The sequence below is a fragment of the Simochromis diagramma genome, unplaced genomic scaffold (genome assembly GCF_900408965.1).
Source record: "Simochromis diagramma unplaced genomic scaffold, fSimDia1.1 OVJJ01000603.1, whole genome shotgun sequence".
In the NCBI taxonomy this organism is placed as follows: Eukaryota; Metazoa; Chordata; class Actinopteri; order Cichliformes; family Cichlidae; genus Simochromis; species Simochromis diagramma.
Window position 1 is genome coordinate 7,470,605 of NW_024387414.1, and position 14,883 is coordinate 7,485,487.

A 14,883-nucleotide genomic window follows, 5' to 3' on the forward strand; every position below is an offset into this window, starting at 1 on the left:
AAGGAAAAGCTAGCATTCAAATTATAAACCATTAGTTTTAACTTTGAAGCCCTATACTGTTTAGACATGTAGTAGATGTGTCCTCTACTACCATAACAGTTTAATTCAGATAATCAGACCTGGTTCAAATGTGTTTAGAGTTTATTAGTCAAATTGTCATTGACTGAGTTGAAGAATTGAACAAGAACACCTAATATTAATTAGAAACTAGAAAGCCTATGCTATTTATTGCACTGTAGTGGACTCATTAGCTTTGGGTGTGAATAGTTTATACTTTTCCAGAGCTTAAATGCATGAATATGTGGATAATCTTCTAGGTTATTGAATTGATTCTGTGCATTAAAATGAATTGAAACAACCTCTGGTTCTGCACATTATCTCTATGTTGTGTGATGACAGATATTCAAGTAAAGTAAAGCAGACCAGTCTTGTTTAGACAAATGATATAATGTATGGAGACTTAAGGGAGGTTGGGTTTCACTCTGGAGCCTTCATATATGCTTGGAATCTAAGTGCTTTTGTTAAAAAGACAGCGCTACAAGTGGAGGAGTGGAAACAGTTAAAACAGTGAAGGCTCACTGTAGCAATCAGTAAATCACTGGCTACAGAGCGTGACAGTGAGACGCGGTTGTAGTTACAAAGGGATTTACCTGTCAGACTTGGTGTTTTCATGGAAAATAAATGCATGTTTGTATTTCACTGGTCCTTCCACAGGCCTGTCCCCCATCCAGCAGGCACATCCGGGCTGTCCAGTGTTCATCTTACAACAACCAGCCTTTCATGGGCAGACTGTACGAGTGGGAACCTTTTAATGAGGGTAGGTTACATTTACGAGCAGTGTGAGCATACATAAACTGTATATATGGTTAGGTTCATAATCTGCGGGACAAAGACAAAATTTCTTGTAGTTTTGCCTCTGTACACCACCATAGTTGACAGTCAATCAGACAGTCAATATATGATCAAAATGTAGAGTTTCTGCTTTAATTCAGAGTTGTCACATAACTTTGTGTTACCCTAGAGCCCATGGACATCATGAAATGCTGTGTTTCCCTTCTGGAGATTCTTTGCCAGGCCTTTTCTGCAGCTGCCCTCAGTTGCTACTTTTTTATATTTCATAACTGAAAAGCATACTCTGTTGGATTGAGATCAGGTGACTGATCCCATTTATTTACCTTGAGAAACTCTTGCAGTATTGACTAATTGACTAGTTGTAAAATAATTTTTCTTAACCATGAAAATAATGGTCATTGTGTTCTTTAGTACTGAGTTGGCCAAAGCACTCCTTCTTTTTAACAATATACCAGATTTTTGATCTGATCTGGCTAGTCCTACAGTTTTTTGTTCTCTCTCTGAGGCTTATTTTGGTCTTTCAATCTCATGATGGCACCTTCACTTGCACTGGCATCTGTTTGGGCCTCATATTTAAAATTACAGTGGAATCCTATAAAACACTAATTCAAAACTTTGGACAGTTACAGTTAATGCAGAGTTTTTGTTAAACCCCTTGAAATAAAGCTCAAAGCTCATGGCTTCATTGTCATATAACTGATTTGATTTTAAAATCTATTGTAGTGGTATATAGAGCCAGAGATACAAATAAATAAATTTTCACTTTATTTTAGAATTAAATGCATATTTACCCCAGAATAACAGATAGCATATAACAAGGACACTGTGTCTCTACTGTCTTTAACTGAGCAAAAAGGGCAAAAAGGGAAAAATTTCCTCACATATGTCAATTTTGCAGTCAGTATTGATTTGGGCTACCGTCACTGTAATGGTCTTGCCCTTGCACTCTCCTAATTTGCAGGTAGATAAAAAATATTCTAATACTAAGTCTGACTTTTTACTATTAAAAATTTTGAGTTAATGATGCCACTTGATGAAAAGCTGAGGGGCCGCTAACAGTTCATCCTGAGGGTGGCATGATTAAGTCAAAAGGCTTGAGCCATGAAATCTCTTGACAGAGACAAACGTTTCAGACTTTGAGACTGACAGTACTCAATTAATCCCCCGTAAAAACTAAAGCAGGCCTTTAGCGCTGTCAATATTAGGATTATTTTTTGCTTCTTTTGTGTATGTATGTCACATACACAAATGACTGAATACCTGCAAAGTGTTGTTGAAGAAGTAATAAATGCTGCTCAAAGTCAGTAGCTTCACCTAACCCCCTGAGGTCACACATTTCACAGTTAACTGCATGTTCACACTGTGTTACACCATCCACAACCTAGACATCTGCATTACTCATACTCTCATAACATATACATATAGGGCCTTGGGGGTGGACACGTTATACAGCATCCACAGGATGGTCTGTGTATTCAAACCCACCTCTGGTGCTGGTGCCCTACCCTCAATTTTAAATGCACTGAGGGTTTTCGGGAGGAGCCTGCTGCTCTCTGGCAGGAAGCACCACGCCCTCCTGTGTTTTAAATGCACTTTAGAACAACACCCAGCAACACTACATATGAGCGGGCGGAGGGAGGTTTGGGGTCTCCACTCACCCCTGTTCTGTGAACCGTCAGGGCTGAGGGGCTGGGAGGAGGTGCTGGCCATTTCTTTTCTCTCCCCCCCCCTTTCTCACCATTTCTTCTCCCCTCTATTTTTTCTCTCTCTCCCTCTCTTTCTTTCATTTTTTTTCTCCCTGTCCTATCCGCCAGTCATGTCTGTCCCGTCTGTAACAACCAAAAATCAAATCAAATAAATACATAATTACAATAAAGGTCAATCAAATGGACCAATATGGCAAGGCCATGATGATCCAAATGGTAAAGTTAAACCTGCTTGGCATCTTTCTTGGCCTTCAGACAACAATTCTGATGGCTAAAGATCCAAACAGGACAGGCAAAAAAAAAGAAAAAAAGCAAACCTAAACCTCAGTTTAAAACACAGAGATGACTAAATACCTGTAAAGTGTTGCTGAAGAAGTAATAAATGCTGCTCAAAGTCAGTAGCTTCACCTAACCCCCTGAGGTCACACATTTCACAGTTAACTGCATGTTCACACTGTGTTACACCTTCAGCTGCCTGACCCATGACGTATTTAAACTGATGTGTAGCTTGATGTAAGGACTACGGTATGCCACCTGTCCGTAGGCTTACTGATGAATGTTCATACGTACGAACTCATTTAACGTACTCACCTGAAGTATCCAGGCAACAGTCAAAACAACTGACTATCTGTCATTTGTCTGAGCTAATGGAAATACCAGCCTCCAGAGTTAATATCCTGTCAAACAGATGTGTATTGTGAGATCTTGTCTGTGTGCTGTGGCCTTAACTGATGGATAAGACAGATATAAAGATTAAATAACCTCAGGTACACATACGAGGTTAAGTCTGGGTCATTTGACACCCATCTTGAGCAGTGCTTAAACATACTCTTGTACATCTGTTTAAGAAATGCCTGGCTTTTGGGCTTGTAGCATATCTAATTGGTAAAGCACACGAATAAAGGAAAGCAGAGGTTAGACTTTTCAGCTTTTATTGCATCAAACCTAATCCTTTGTCAATATTAAAGATCTTTTTTTGTAGAACATGTTTAACATTTTAAAGAGAGAGAATTTCTCCTTTTAGTTTTAAAACAGCAGCCAAGGCCAGTCCAGTGCTGTTTTAGTTCTTTTCAGAATACAGCCACAGGGTAAAACTGTAACACTTGTTTTTTTCACAGAACTCTAATGTTTTGGTAAATTATGCGCTTAAACATTATATTGTTATGACCATAACAACTCTTATGATTTAAAAAACTTGGTGAATATGACCATAAAAGGCAAAAACAGCACTTGATTTAGATATGGTTGATTTAGAAATGACCTCCCCTTTAAGCTGCTTCCAAAGTGCCTGCTATTTTTGATTTAAGTCCTATTTTGACCAATTGTGCAAATGTAGTGTTCATTAGATATTCTCCATTTTATCAAAACTGCAGCTTAACAGTTGGAACTCCTCTGGGGAAGAGGACAACGTCAGAGAGGATGGCTGATTTGTCCTCTGCTCAAGTTTAATATGCCTGGTCAGAATGGTGCCTGGAAAGTGTCCAAAAGGATATGTGCTTGAAAAGATTAGCAAATTTAAATTTATGATCAAAGTACAGTTACTCCCCATGTATCATATATGCATATGCAATTTATTTCAATGTGGATTCAGTCTTTAAATCCAGCTGGATTTCATGTAGTTACAAAATAATACATTTAATGGTAAAATCTACGTTTATTTCATTCACACAATGATAGTGTCAAATTTTTTACACATATTTAAAGATGGATGTCAGCACATTCATCTGTGATGTGTTGATGTTTTTTTTTAATTTACTTTTGTTTGTGTGTATTGTGAAACCAGCATATTTTCATATCTTGAAATATGTCTTTATATCATGATACCTAAATCTGTTTACAGTTCCTATTGAGCAGCAGTGTGAACTCAACTGCCGGGCCATAGGGTTCAGGTTCTACGTGCGACAGTCAGAAAGGGCGATCGACGGGACGCCATGTGGACAGAATGAAACTTCTCTCTGTGTGGCAGGAAAGTGTACGGTAGGCCACACACTGACCCTTTTTCTGACATACTGTAGAAAAGAGAAGGGTTTTGTATTATTTATTGTAATGCTACATGCTACATGATTACATCTATTTACAAGATCCTGCAGGGCTTTGCTGAGATGGGCAACATTTTGTTCTAACTGTTCTCACTTGTATCAAACATAATATGTCATCATCAAGCTCTGTATGTTGTCATGCTGCATTTCTGCTGCATCCTTCATGACCTTAGAGTGGAGCTTCACTTTTTCTTCATGACCTCTTTTTTGGGTAAAGCAGCAGTGATTCAAATGTACAGATGGAGTGTAAAACATTTATAATATAAGTAAACCTTTACACACTTAGGCGGTAGCACTGGTGTAAAGATGGCTTTGAGCACCAGAGGGCAGCACAGCATAAGAATCATGACTGTACAGTATCTGTGACGCAAAGCAGCAAAAATAAAAAATTACCCTACTGGAAACAGGACGCTGTTGCTGTGTGGGCTTATAGTTAGGTATGTATTCATTGTGCTGGATTCACTGTGACTGTTGTTTGATCAGGGTTTAACTCCAAGAAATGTGTTTAAAACACGGCTCAATTACAATTGGTTGTGCTGACCTTACTCTTTTAACCCAGTGTCTTTCCCATGAACTGTAATCCAGCAACAGTCTTTGCGACATTAAGATTTAATCAAGACAGAAAGCCTCCTGATCTCACATTTCACTGCTAACGCACACTATTCATCGGCATTGTCATCCTTCACATGGGTACTGTTGAATCATCAAAAATAAATTGTGTTTTGCGTGTCTGAATCAAAAAATGATTAATCTGCAAATGCCCATTTATGTTCCAGTTTCTCATGTTCTGGCTTATTATTTAAAAACTGAAACTCATAAGAAGTTTTTCCGGAAAAGGAGATTTTGTTCTGCATCTCTTTCTCCACTGAGATTTTCTCAGCTGGTCCAGGCTTCTGAACAGGACATCCCCCCAGCTACAAGCCAAGATATAATGTGAAAACATCTGGATAATTTAATTTAATCAGAGCCATGATTGGAATTTCATATTATTGTGGGAATTTATAAATGTTTGCAGTTGACGCTGAAGGTTTTCCCTCCCCTCCTGGAGGTTACAGGACCTTGAAGATATATACCTGACATATGGAATATACATAATCTCTAAAACAAGAGATATCATTGCAACTATATTGATAAAAAAAAAGACCACAGTAGAAAGAGGCAGGGCTGGTAGAGGGGAAAAGCAGCAGATCCAATCATAAGTAGCAACAGCAACGAGCAGGAAGGAATCGCGGGGAAGCTGGCTGCTTGAACAGACTGTTTGAAGTGTCAGTCATCATTGGTACCTCTTTGGATCAGCTGATAGTCAGCTGGTTTGATGCACTCTGCTTGACCCACATGATACCCTGTAGCTTGTCAAAATGCTGCAATAACTAATTGATAAAAAAAATAAAAAACGAACCTAAAAACCTTTAAGTAGAATACATTAAAAATCAAATCAGTAGCACAATGTTTGTGGAGTCAAATGTATTAGTGGTGTCAAGTATTTCAATAATAAGACTTTTTCTGATGGAGATTGTATTGATCCCCACAGGATTAGTCCTGCTGACATAAATGTGATCCTCTAACTTGATCTTTGTCTTCTAGAGTCACGTATCATAGCTACTGATATTCAGTGGTTTGCTCAGGATATTAAGTCCCACTCAACATAAAATTTTAAAACTTTCTACTCATCTATTTTTTAACGCGAGCAACAGATCAAAATACCAAATTACTCAGTGATTTAGTTTGCTCTGCTGCTGCTCTGCTTTTAAAAGCCCAGTTGGACCCAGGAGCCAACCAACTACTATGCTCTATGGATGAGCAGAGAGTACTGCAAGGTCAGGTCAAGTATGGAAGTAACATTTCCATACCTGACCTGACCAGTAACTGGCCTAAAACCCAGATTGGTGATGATAATAATGATATTTTTATTGCCATTCACTCTATGTCTATTTTGGATATCCATGCATTGTTTCCTGTTAAAACGCATTATAATGTATACTATTTCTGGCATTTTATTGGAGAGGAAATGTCAATCGTGCTGGTGTGATAGTGGGTAATGTGTTACCTCTGAAATACATAACGTTATTGCCACTTTGCTGAGTTCTTTTGGAGATTAAAGCTGCTCTGATTGAAAGTTACAACGGGTGCAGCTTCAGAGTTAAATACCAGATTGTATTTTACGACATGTTTCATACATTCATTGCTGTTTTCAGTTGCTTCTCCATGGTAATCCACATGGAATAGAAAAACACAGAAACCTTTTTTTTTAAATACTTAATTCTGATAATTACATTAGAAATTTTTGAAAGAGACAAGTAAATGTTATAAGACATAAAAAAAAAACCCCAAATGTTTGGCATAAGTCATTTCTATTTCTTTTCCATATGGGAAGGCCAAAAAGACAACAACAATGGCAGGCCAAGATGGATATTATTATTATTTTTTAGCTCATATGGGAAATGTTGGCTCTAAAAATTTGAGTTTGGTCTGTGTTTGGATGGTTGTTATAGCACCACTTAAAGCTCTGTGTTTCTTTAATTGCAGTTTTCAGTGTTCTCTTTGTCTCATCAAAATCTGCGTACTTTCTTTTGCCTCAAACAGTTTTCGTTGGCTATTTGCTAGACTAGACTAAATTAATATAAAGTCAACTTAATACTTATTACATTTCTGTGAAGAAAAAGACTCTGACACCAAATTAATCAGAAGATATCTCACACAAAGCTACTGCACAAACTGTTAAACTGTCCCCAAGGCACAGAGAAGTGTTACGGATATACTCCTAGAGCTCTGCCAGAGACTCTGATGCTTCTGTATTTGGATGAGAGCCAAATCATACAATAATTTTTCACCAGTTATTCAAACTTAGTCGATCCAGCAGGTCAGAGCTCGTCTGTACATAGCACATACTACTGTTGTACATTTTTCAACACGTCCAAAGCACATTACCAGAGAAAAAAGGTATTTGTCCAACTGTGTGCTATTCTCGAGAAGGAAAAAATTGTTATGTGTAACGTTTGCTGTTTATAGTTAGTGTTTGTGTATCATGTTTCCAAAGTAAATATTTAAAGCATTCATCATTTTAGCAAATGATACCACAGATGAGAGAGGGGTTCAGAGTGTTTCCTGAAGCACTATAAATACTCTCAAGTCCTGCATTAAAAATGGGTTCATTAAGGGGGAGGCATCGGTAAATATCACTAAAAGTCCAAGGTTCATGCATATTACACCAATGATTAGATCAATAAATTATTGTTAATCGTGAGATAAAGTGAAAGCCGAATATTGTTGTTGTATTTAGTTGAGTTGGAGCAAATGTTTCATACAGGACTGTAGGATCATTTTTATGGATCTTTTAGATAATGTATCAATTTTTTTACTTTTTTAAAAATTAAACTAAATATGAAAAGTGACAAATCTAAAACTATGTTTTCCTTTAAACAAGGGCTCAAACAGTTATCCCATTTTTTTTCAGATAACTAATAGATTAATTATTTTTAGTTTAACTCATGTAGTTAATTGTTTAATTTATATCCAATCATTACATTTTATGAATTTTTCTTACTTTTATTGTATAAATAATTGTACTTGTAACTGGAGCTGTTAGATAATTGTCATGCCCTACTAAGTACATTATTTTCCTTTAAATTCTAATAGAATAAAGCTTGATAAGAAGAACACATTTAATTAAATATGATGCTTGATTAAAAGTACTTGCATACGTTGTTGTATATGGATTGTTACTGGATAACTTAGGCAGTTTTTTTTTTTTTACAGTATTGATTGACTACCCCAACACGTTCTCTTACACCTGACAAGATAAATTAATATAACATTTCTCAAATGATACATGGTGTTTTATACATCAAGCTCTTCGTTTTGTAGAATGAGGAGCGCAAATTATTGCCTCAGGTGATTTTTTTTAAAATTAATTATTATTAGGCTTATAGTCTATTTTCTGACTGAGTGAACCTTCCCTCTGTTGGAAATTCTCTTTTTAAGCTGTGTGTGAATATGTGTGCATCATTGTGCTGGAACTAGACCATCTCACACGTACTGAAAAAGGATCAAAATAACCCCTAGCATTATGCTCAAGGCAACATTATACTGAGCAATCTCTAGGGAGATTACTGCAGCGACTCTGCTGCTGGTAGTTTGATTCCAGTACAATGTGTTTTATATGTGACCTGTTCAGTAGTGCATGAGATAGTTGGCAAGATGTAGGGCAATTTAACTGTCAAAATAGCATTTGGGTTATTGTAACGTTAATAACAGTTTCAGTGTAACCTTTACCTACATTTTGATTCATCCAGTTTATGGCTTTTTTGCTTTATCTAAATCCTCGTGGCCCGCAGGAGGAAAAGGCTGCCCACCCCTGACATGTAACAACAGAGATGAGCGGTCAGGAAGAGCAAGGGAACAAAGTCATGAGTTTAAATCATTGTTACAGTCTCATGTTACAAGCACTACCTCACAGTTCTTTAATATCTCTTTAAATCTTGAGCTGTTTTTCTTTTTTTTTTTCTTCTTCTTCTTTTTTTTTAAAAACAAACCCCACAAACCTTTGCACTAGTGTCTGGACGTAATTTTAGCTGTGGAATTCATATTGGTCTCATTGTGGTTTGCAACTGTGACCACAAGCAAATTTTTGACACTTAATCATAATAATGAAAAATTAATTCATAACATTTGGACTATATTTTTGGGTTAGGAGGAAATGTGTCTCAATGAGTTTGTTATTTTATCTCTCCATATTCAAACCATAAAAGTTCTGCGCTTGCTGTGGTGATGATCTGTTACTGATTACAGAGAAAACATGGCCTTTTACCACACAGTTCATAGTTACTGTGGTCCATGACATCTTTAATATTATGCATATAACTGCCCTCCTCTGTTCTTTCTCTTCCTCTGACCTTTGGACTTGGTCACATATTTTTTAACCTGATGGACAGACACCTAATTGATTATGATTTATTTTCTTCTGATTGGACAAATTTATGGTATTTTATTCTCAATTCACTGACTATATTGAAATTTCTTGCTGCATGTGCACTTAAAATGGCATAACATTTTGGAGATGTGCTTGGTTACAGGCTTAACACATGCCGCTCGTGGGTTTAGTGGTCAGTCTATTATTGTGGGTAACATGCCCCAGAGATTGGACCCTTTGGTTGGTGGCTTCACATGGATCATTTGTTCTGTATGGTAAAGTGCTTGGCAGATTTCAGGATTACTTTCTTGTTCTTGCCCTTGCTTTTCCATTTGTTTTTACAGTATCCATCCAGCAATTTACTTAGCCTAAGTTCCAGTTCTCATCTCATTCATCCTTGATAGGTCAACATTCCTAGAGCCCCCCACAATATTAGTAAGAAAACCCCAACAATCAGATGATAACGTATGATCGAGCATCAGGTGACAGTAGTGAGAAATAACCTCTTTTAAATTGGATGATGGGTCAGCTGTCTACTGTGATCACTCTGGGGTGAGGGGTAAGAGAAGGAGAAAAAAAATGAGACCATTAAAGAAAAAAAGACAAAATACAAACTATGGGAAAGAGAAGATAAATGAGAAACACAGACCACCATTCATGCTCTCATTGACTCCTACAGCTAGTTCAGGTTCACCAGTGAACCTAACGTGTGTGTCTTTAGACTGTGGGAGGAAGCTGGGCTCCAGGAGTCCTCATGCATGAGGAGAACATGCTAACTCCACACAGAATAGTCAAGCTAAACAGTTAGTCATTGTTCAGGACATTACACATAAATGGCTATGGACATGTAATCAAAAGGTTCTTTTGGTTCCATAGGGATTAGGTTAGACTGTTTAACACTTTACATGTGACATATATAATAGTTTAAGAAACCGGTTAACAATTTTGGTAAAATTATAAGACTATGTCTCTATGATCAGAATTTTTGACTTGTTAAGGACATTTAATATCCTGACTGATAAGTTTTTGTACGAACACCTTTATCTTTTAAAAGCCGAAACATTTAATATTTCCAATGAGCTGTATGTGCAACGTGCACATGGGAAAGTCCAGGTCCTATGAATGTAGTTACACATTTCAGATGAACAGTGAAAGAAAGATCCCTTTATGTTGGGAATTCAGTGCAGCTGTGAGTTCTCTCCTTTTTATACTGAGGAAGTGCATTTGAGAAGGGTGTGTATATTTTTAAAGGGCGATCACTGACCACACACTTTTCTTCTGATGGTGGTGGGCCCACCTGAGGAAAGAAAATCTATCTTTTCCAAACTATTACAGAGGCAGTAGTGGATTTGCACTACTCCCTGCCGTTCAACACAGTTAGGCAGGAACCATCTAAATCAGGAAATCCAGTTCTGAAAGCTGAAGTTTAAATTTTCTTGATCTGTGTGGACAATAAATTGGTTATGTCTCATATTGGTCTTTAAAATGTTTTAAATTTGGTCTCTCTTAGGATTAATGTTTGCTGATAAGAACTGAAAGGTTGACCAGGCAGATTCCAGTACAGGTTTTGATGAATTGTTCTTTCCTAATGAAGATGACAGAATTATGGGATATCCAACCCGGTGCAATGGTGAGGTCTTAGCAATGGCCTTCCTCCCTGACTGGCATGTTTCCCAGCATCCAGATCCCAGAGCATGGCTCAGGCCAAAACTCATCAAACAACAGCCAAGGCCACTCCTCACTTCTTTACTCTGACAGCTGCATCTGTTTTATGCATCCCCAACTGTAGTGGACAGACAGACTTGTTAAAAAGGGGATGAGAGCTCTGCAATGCTGCCAACCTGGCACAGACTGGCGGAGATACCTCAATCCCATCTCTGTCAGTACAAGCCCCAGCTGCACACTCATAGGGTGTTCCCCGTCATCACTCACTGCATGGTTACAGAGCCTGTCTTCAGCTAATAGACATACATCAAAAGATATGATATGAAATTCTTACTTTTAGCTCTTCTGATACTTCAGCATGGTGTATGACCTGGCATGGAGGTTAAAGTGTTTAATATAAAACTTGAAAAAAGCACATTAAGTTTTTAAATGTCTTTTCAAAGCATCACAATTGGATATGATTATGGACAATCACTTGGACCCTGAATTTTCTTTCATTCAGTAGTGGACTTCCTAGTGTCTTTATAATCACTGCTTGAGCTTCAGGGCATGAACCCATGGCCGGACACTATCATCCAGGATTTTCTGGTAGAAAACAGAATTACCTTAATGACCTTAACTGAGAGCTGAGAGGCCTCCAGTTGTTTAGATGTTGTTCTGGGTTCTATTGTGACCTCATGGATGAGTCGCTGATGTGCTCTTGGAATCATTCTGATAGGTCGGCCACTCCTGGGAAGATTCACCATTGTTGAAGTTTTAACCATGTGTAGATAATGGCTCTCAGTGTAGTTCACTGGAGTCCCAAACCCTTTGCAGACTGATAGGTGTGAATTATGCTTGTCAGCTGTTTCTTTAGATTGTGGCATGGTGTGTTGCTTTTTTGATGCTTCTGTCAAGTTCCTGGGACTTTGAACCAGTTCTGAGTTTTTGTATCCATGTTTTTTTTTGTTTTGTTTGTTTCTTTGGTGTGGTTGGGCCTGCGTTTACTTCTTTGTGTATTTCAGTTCGTTATGGTGTATAGTGGTCCATCTTGCCTTTGTTGTCAAGGCTCTATGTTAGTTGTCTCTCCTAACACAGACACAAAGCTCTTGAAATGTGCTTGTAATTCCATTTTTAACTCTGCATTTTCAATTTTTTAAACAAAATGTAGCATAAAATGTACAGAAAACAAGACACAAATTTCTTACAAAATTCCTGAGACACAGGTTCTTGCCCTATTATACAGGGAATGGAAAGTCAGGTTCATGTATACAGCCGCAGCACTGGACCTACCAGAGTTACTGAGACACTTGTTATGGCACTTGTCGCTGTCAGGGGTCTTGGATATAGAAATTCCAGTTGGATGACAGTTAAGACAAATGAATATAAAGATGTGAGGGAGATGAAAGATTAATGTCTTAGTCAGGCCTCAGCTTCCTGGATCTTAATGGGCCCCTGCTGCCCCCCACCGGCTCTAACTGGCCCACATCGGCCTGGTTACTGCCTCTGTGTGACCTGTGGAGCTTCAGCAGGCTTCAGCACTTTAGGTTCGGGGTCAGAAACATGTTCTGCTCCATCACGTCTCTCCTGGTCTCTGCTGGTTTCTGCTACAGCTCATAAAGTCTTTCCTCGGGAGATTGGGGGGTATTTAACCTTGGGCCTCAATCAAGCTGTGAGAAAGAAAAGTGTCTGCATTTGATGGGATCTCCATTTGATGTATTTCCTGTATTTTACTTTTGGTTAAGTGAGGGGTTGCAATGACATTTTCAGATAGAATCTTGATAACCTTAGCTCGGTTTTCCATTTGTGGGGTCAGGTTTGTTTGTTTTTTAAATAAGAAAATGTCTTGGCAGTTATTGAATTACATTAATTACATGGCTGATACCTAGAGTGACTAATAATTTTGTGGTTCGTGATTCTTTTATGTTTTGCCATCATATTCAGACAACTGTTGCTTTGATTGGCATTAAATTTGGTATACTCATTAATGCCTACTGTGGACAATTTTATTATATAATAGGTTTCCTTAACTTTTACAAGGTAACATTATTATATCGACATTTCAATTTGTCCATTAGTTCATGATCAAATGTCAATGAATGCTAATCGAGGGCTTTTTGTTTACTTCAAATTAAGAGAAGTTGGCATATTAACACATTAAACTGAGTAGCTGAACATAGTAAACATCAGTGTCAGTGCTATAAGGTTACTGTAAGAGCTGCTGGACTAGCTGTAGACTTTTGTTGCTGTGTTGTCTGAGTCTTTAGCCTCCACATGGGGCTATATGACCACAGGAAGAGCAAAAGTGTTTGAACTTCCATTTCCTGATCATATTCTCACAGCTCAGCTAAACAACATCTGGGCTGGCACATTAAATATGGGTGTCAGCAGAAATAAACTATTTGTACAAGCACGTTTCCTCTTAAAATACCTTCCCTAGATATTGGTAGATAAATAACTTTACATGATAAGCAACCAAAAACTAAGGAAAACGTTGACTGTTATGAGGAAATTATCATTTATATACTAAATAGTTACATAATTGGTTTTATAGAACCACATTGTTTCTCTGTATCTACTGAGCTGTAGATTTAATATTGGTCTCATTTTTCAGCCTGTGATGCTTTTTTTTGTCACAGTTTGGCACTTTACCTTCCATCTTTTAGTGGATCCCTCTCTTGCCTTGATGATCATGTTTGTGTGACTGCAGCTAAGCTGTGGGCTCAACATGTTTGGTTAAGGAGGACACCAGATAGAAACTAACCTTTCTAAATAGCTTTGAACAGTTTTGGAGTTTCTGTATATAGCTGGAAAACAAGGCTGTTGGAAGTAGGGGCATAATTGGCTGATGCAACAGATTAACAGCAATGAGTGGGCTTTAGCTAATGTATGGTACATTAGATGGATGATAAACAACCTGTTGAACTACAAATGGAGCAATGACTCCTAATATCTCCCAGTCTCCCATACAGGTTTATGAGGGTATACTATATATGGATACAAAACTGTATTTTTAGCACTCAGGAGTCACAGAGGTCTTCTTCAGAGAGACGGCGGTTGACAGTAATTTGCTGCTGTCTGGGTGGCTGTCAAATGAAGAGACAGTTGAGGACATTTAATGCCTCATCGGTTTGTTTGGAATGTCAGTGATCTCAAGCACTCAATATGTGGTCAGGAGGACTTATTTTAAAATAAGTTAAGAACTGCGGGTGTGAATAGGTATGTATGGGTTTTCTGTGCTCTCCTCCAGGTTCTTGCTGCTCAGGGTCAAACTCCACCGTGAATACGATTTTATCTGATGACATTTAATTCTAACAGCTTTATTAATTAAACACCGCCAGCAGATGTATAAACTCATTTGACTTTGACATTAGCTATCAAAAACTCTTATACACTTTCTTCACTTATCACTTAAGCAGGATAAACACTGTGCAGTTTTGAGCTGCCTCATACAAAAGACAAGACAATAAAAGAATTATAGTAATATCTTTGGCTGTGGTTTCACAACTGTGGTCCATCTTACATGGTACATCATAATCACCAGGTTAGTGAGAGAGGTTCAAAGTTGTTTAAAGACACTGACACCAAAGATTATCTGGGAAAAAATTATGACAGAGCCAAAAAATGAAGATACTCATGTGAAAAGACTGAACAATCAATTCAATTGTAAAAAAGCAAAAAACCCACAACAAACAAAATATGAAAAAAAAAAACATGTTTGCCATTAAAGTAA

The 14,883-nt window shown here is 37.7% G+C and overlaps 1 protein-coding gene across 1 annotated transcript in view; it reads left to right on the forward strand.

Annotated features, from left to right (window-relative positions):
* LOC120721006 (thrombospondin type-1 domain-containing protein 4-like) overlaps positions 1-14,883 on the forward strand; it is a 44,675-nt gene that overhangs the window by 4,847 nt on the left and 24,945 nt on the right. Inside the window, exons 6-7 of the mRNA XM_040010992.1 lie at positions 715-817; positions 4,399-4,535. Coding sequence (XP_039866926.1) covers positions 715-817; positions 4,399-4,535 — 240 coding nt within the window. The remainder of the gene's footprint in view (positions 1-714; positions 818-4,398; positions 4,536-14,883) is intronic.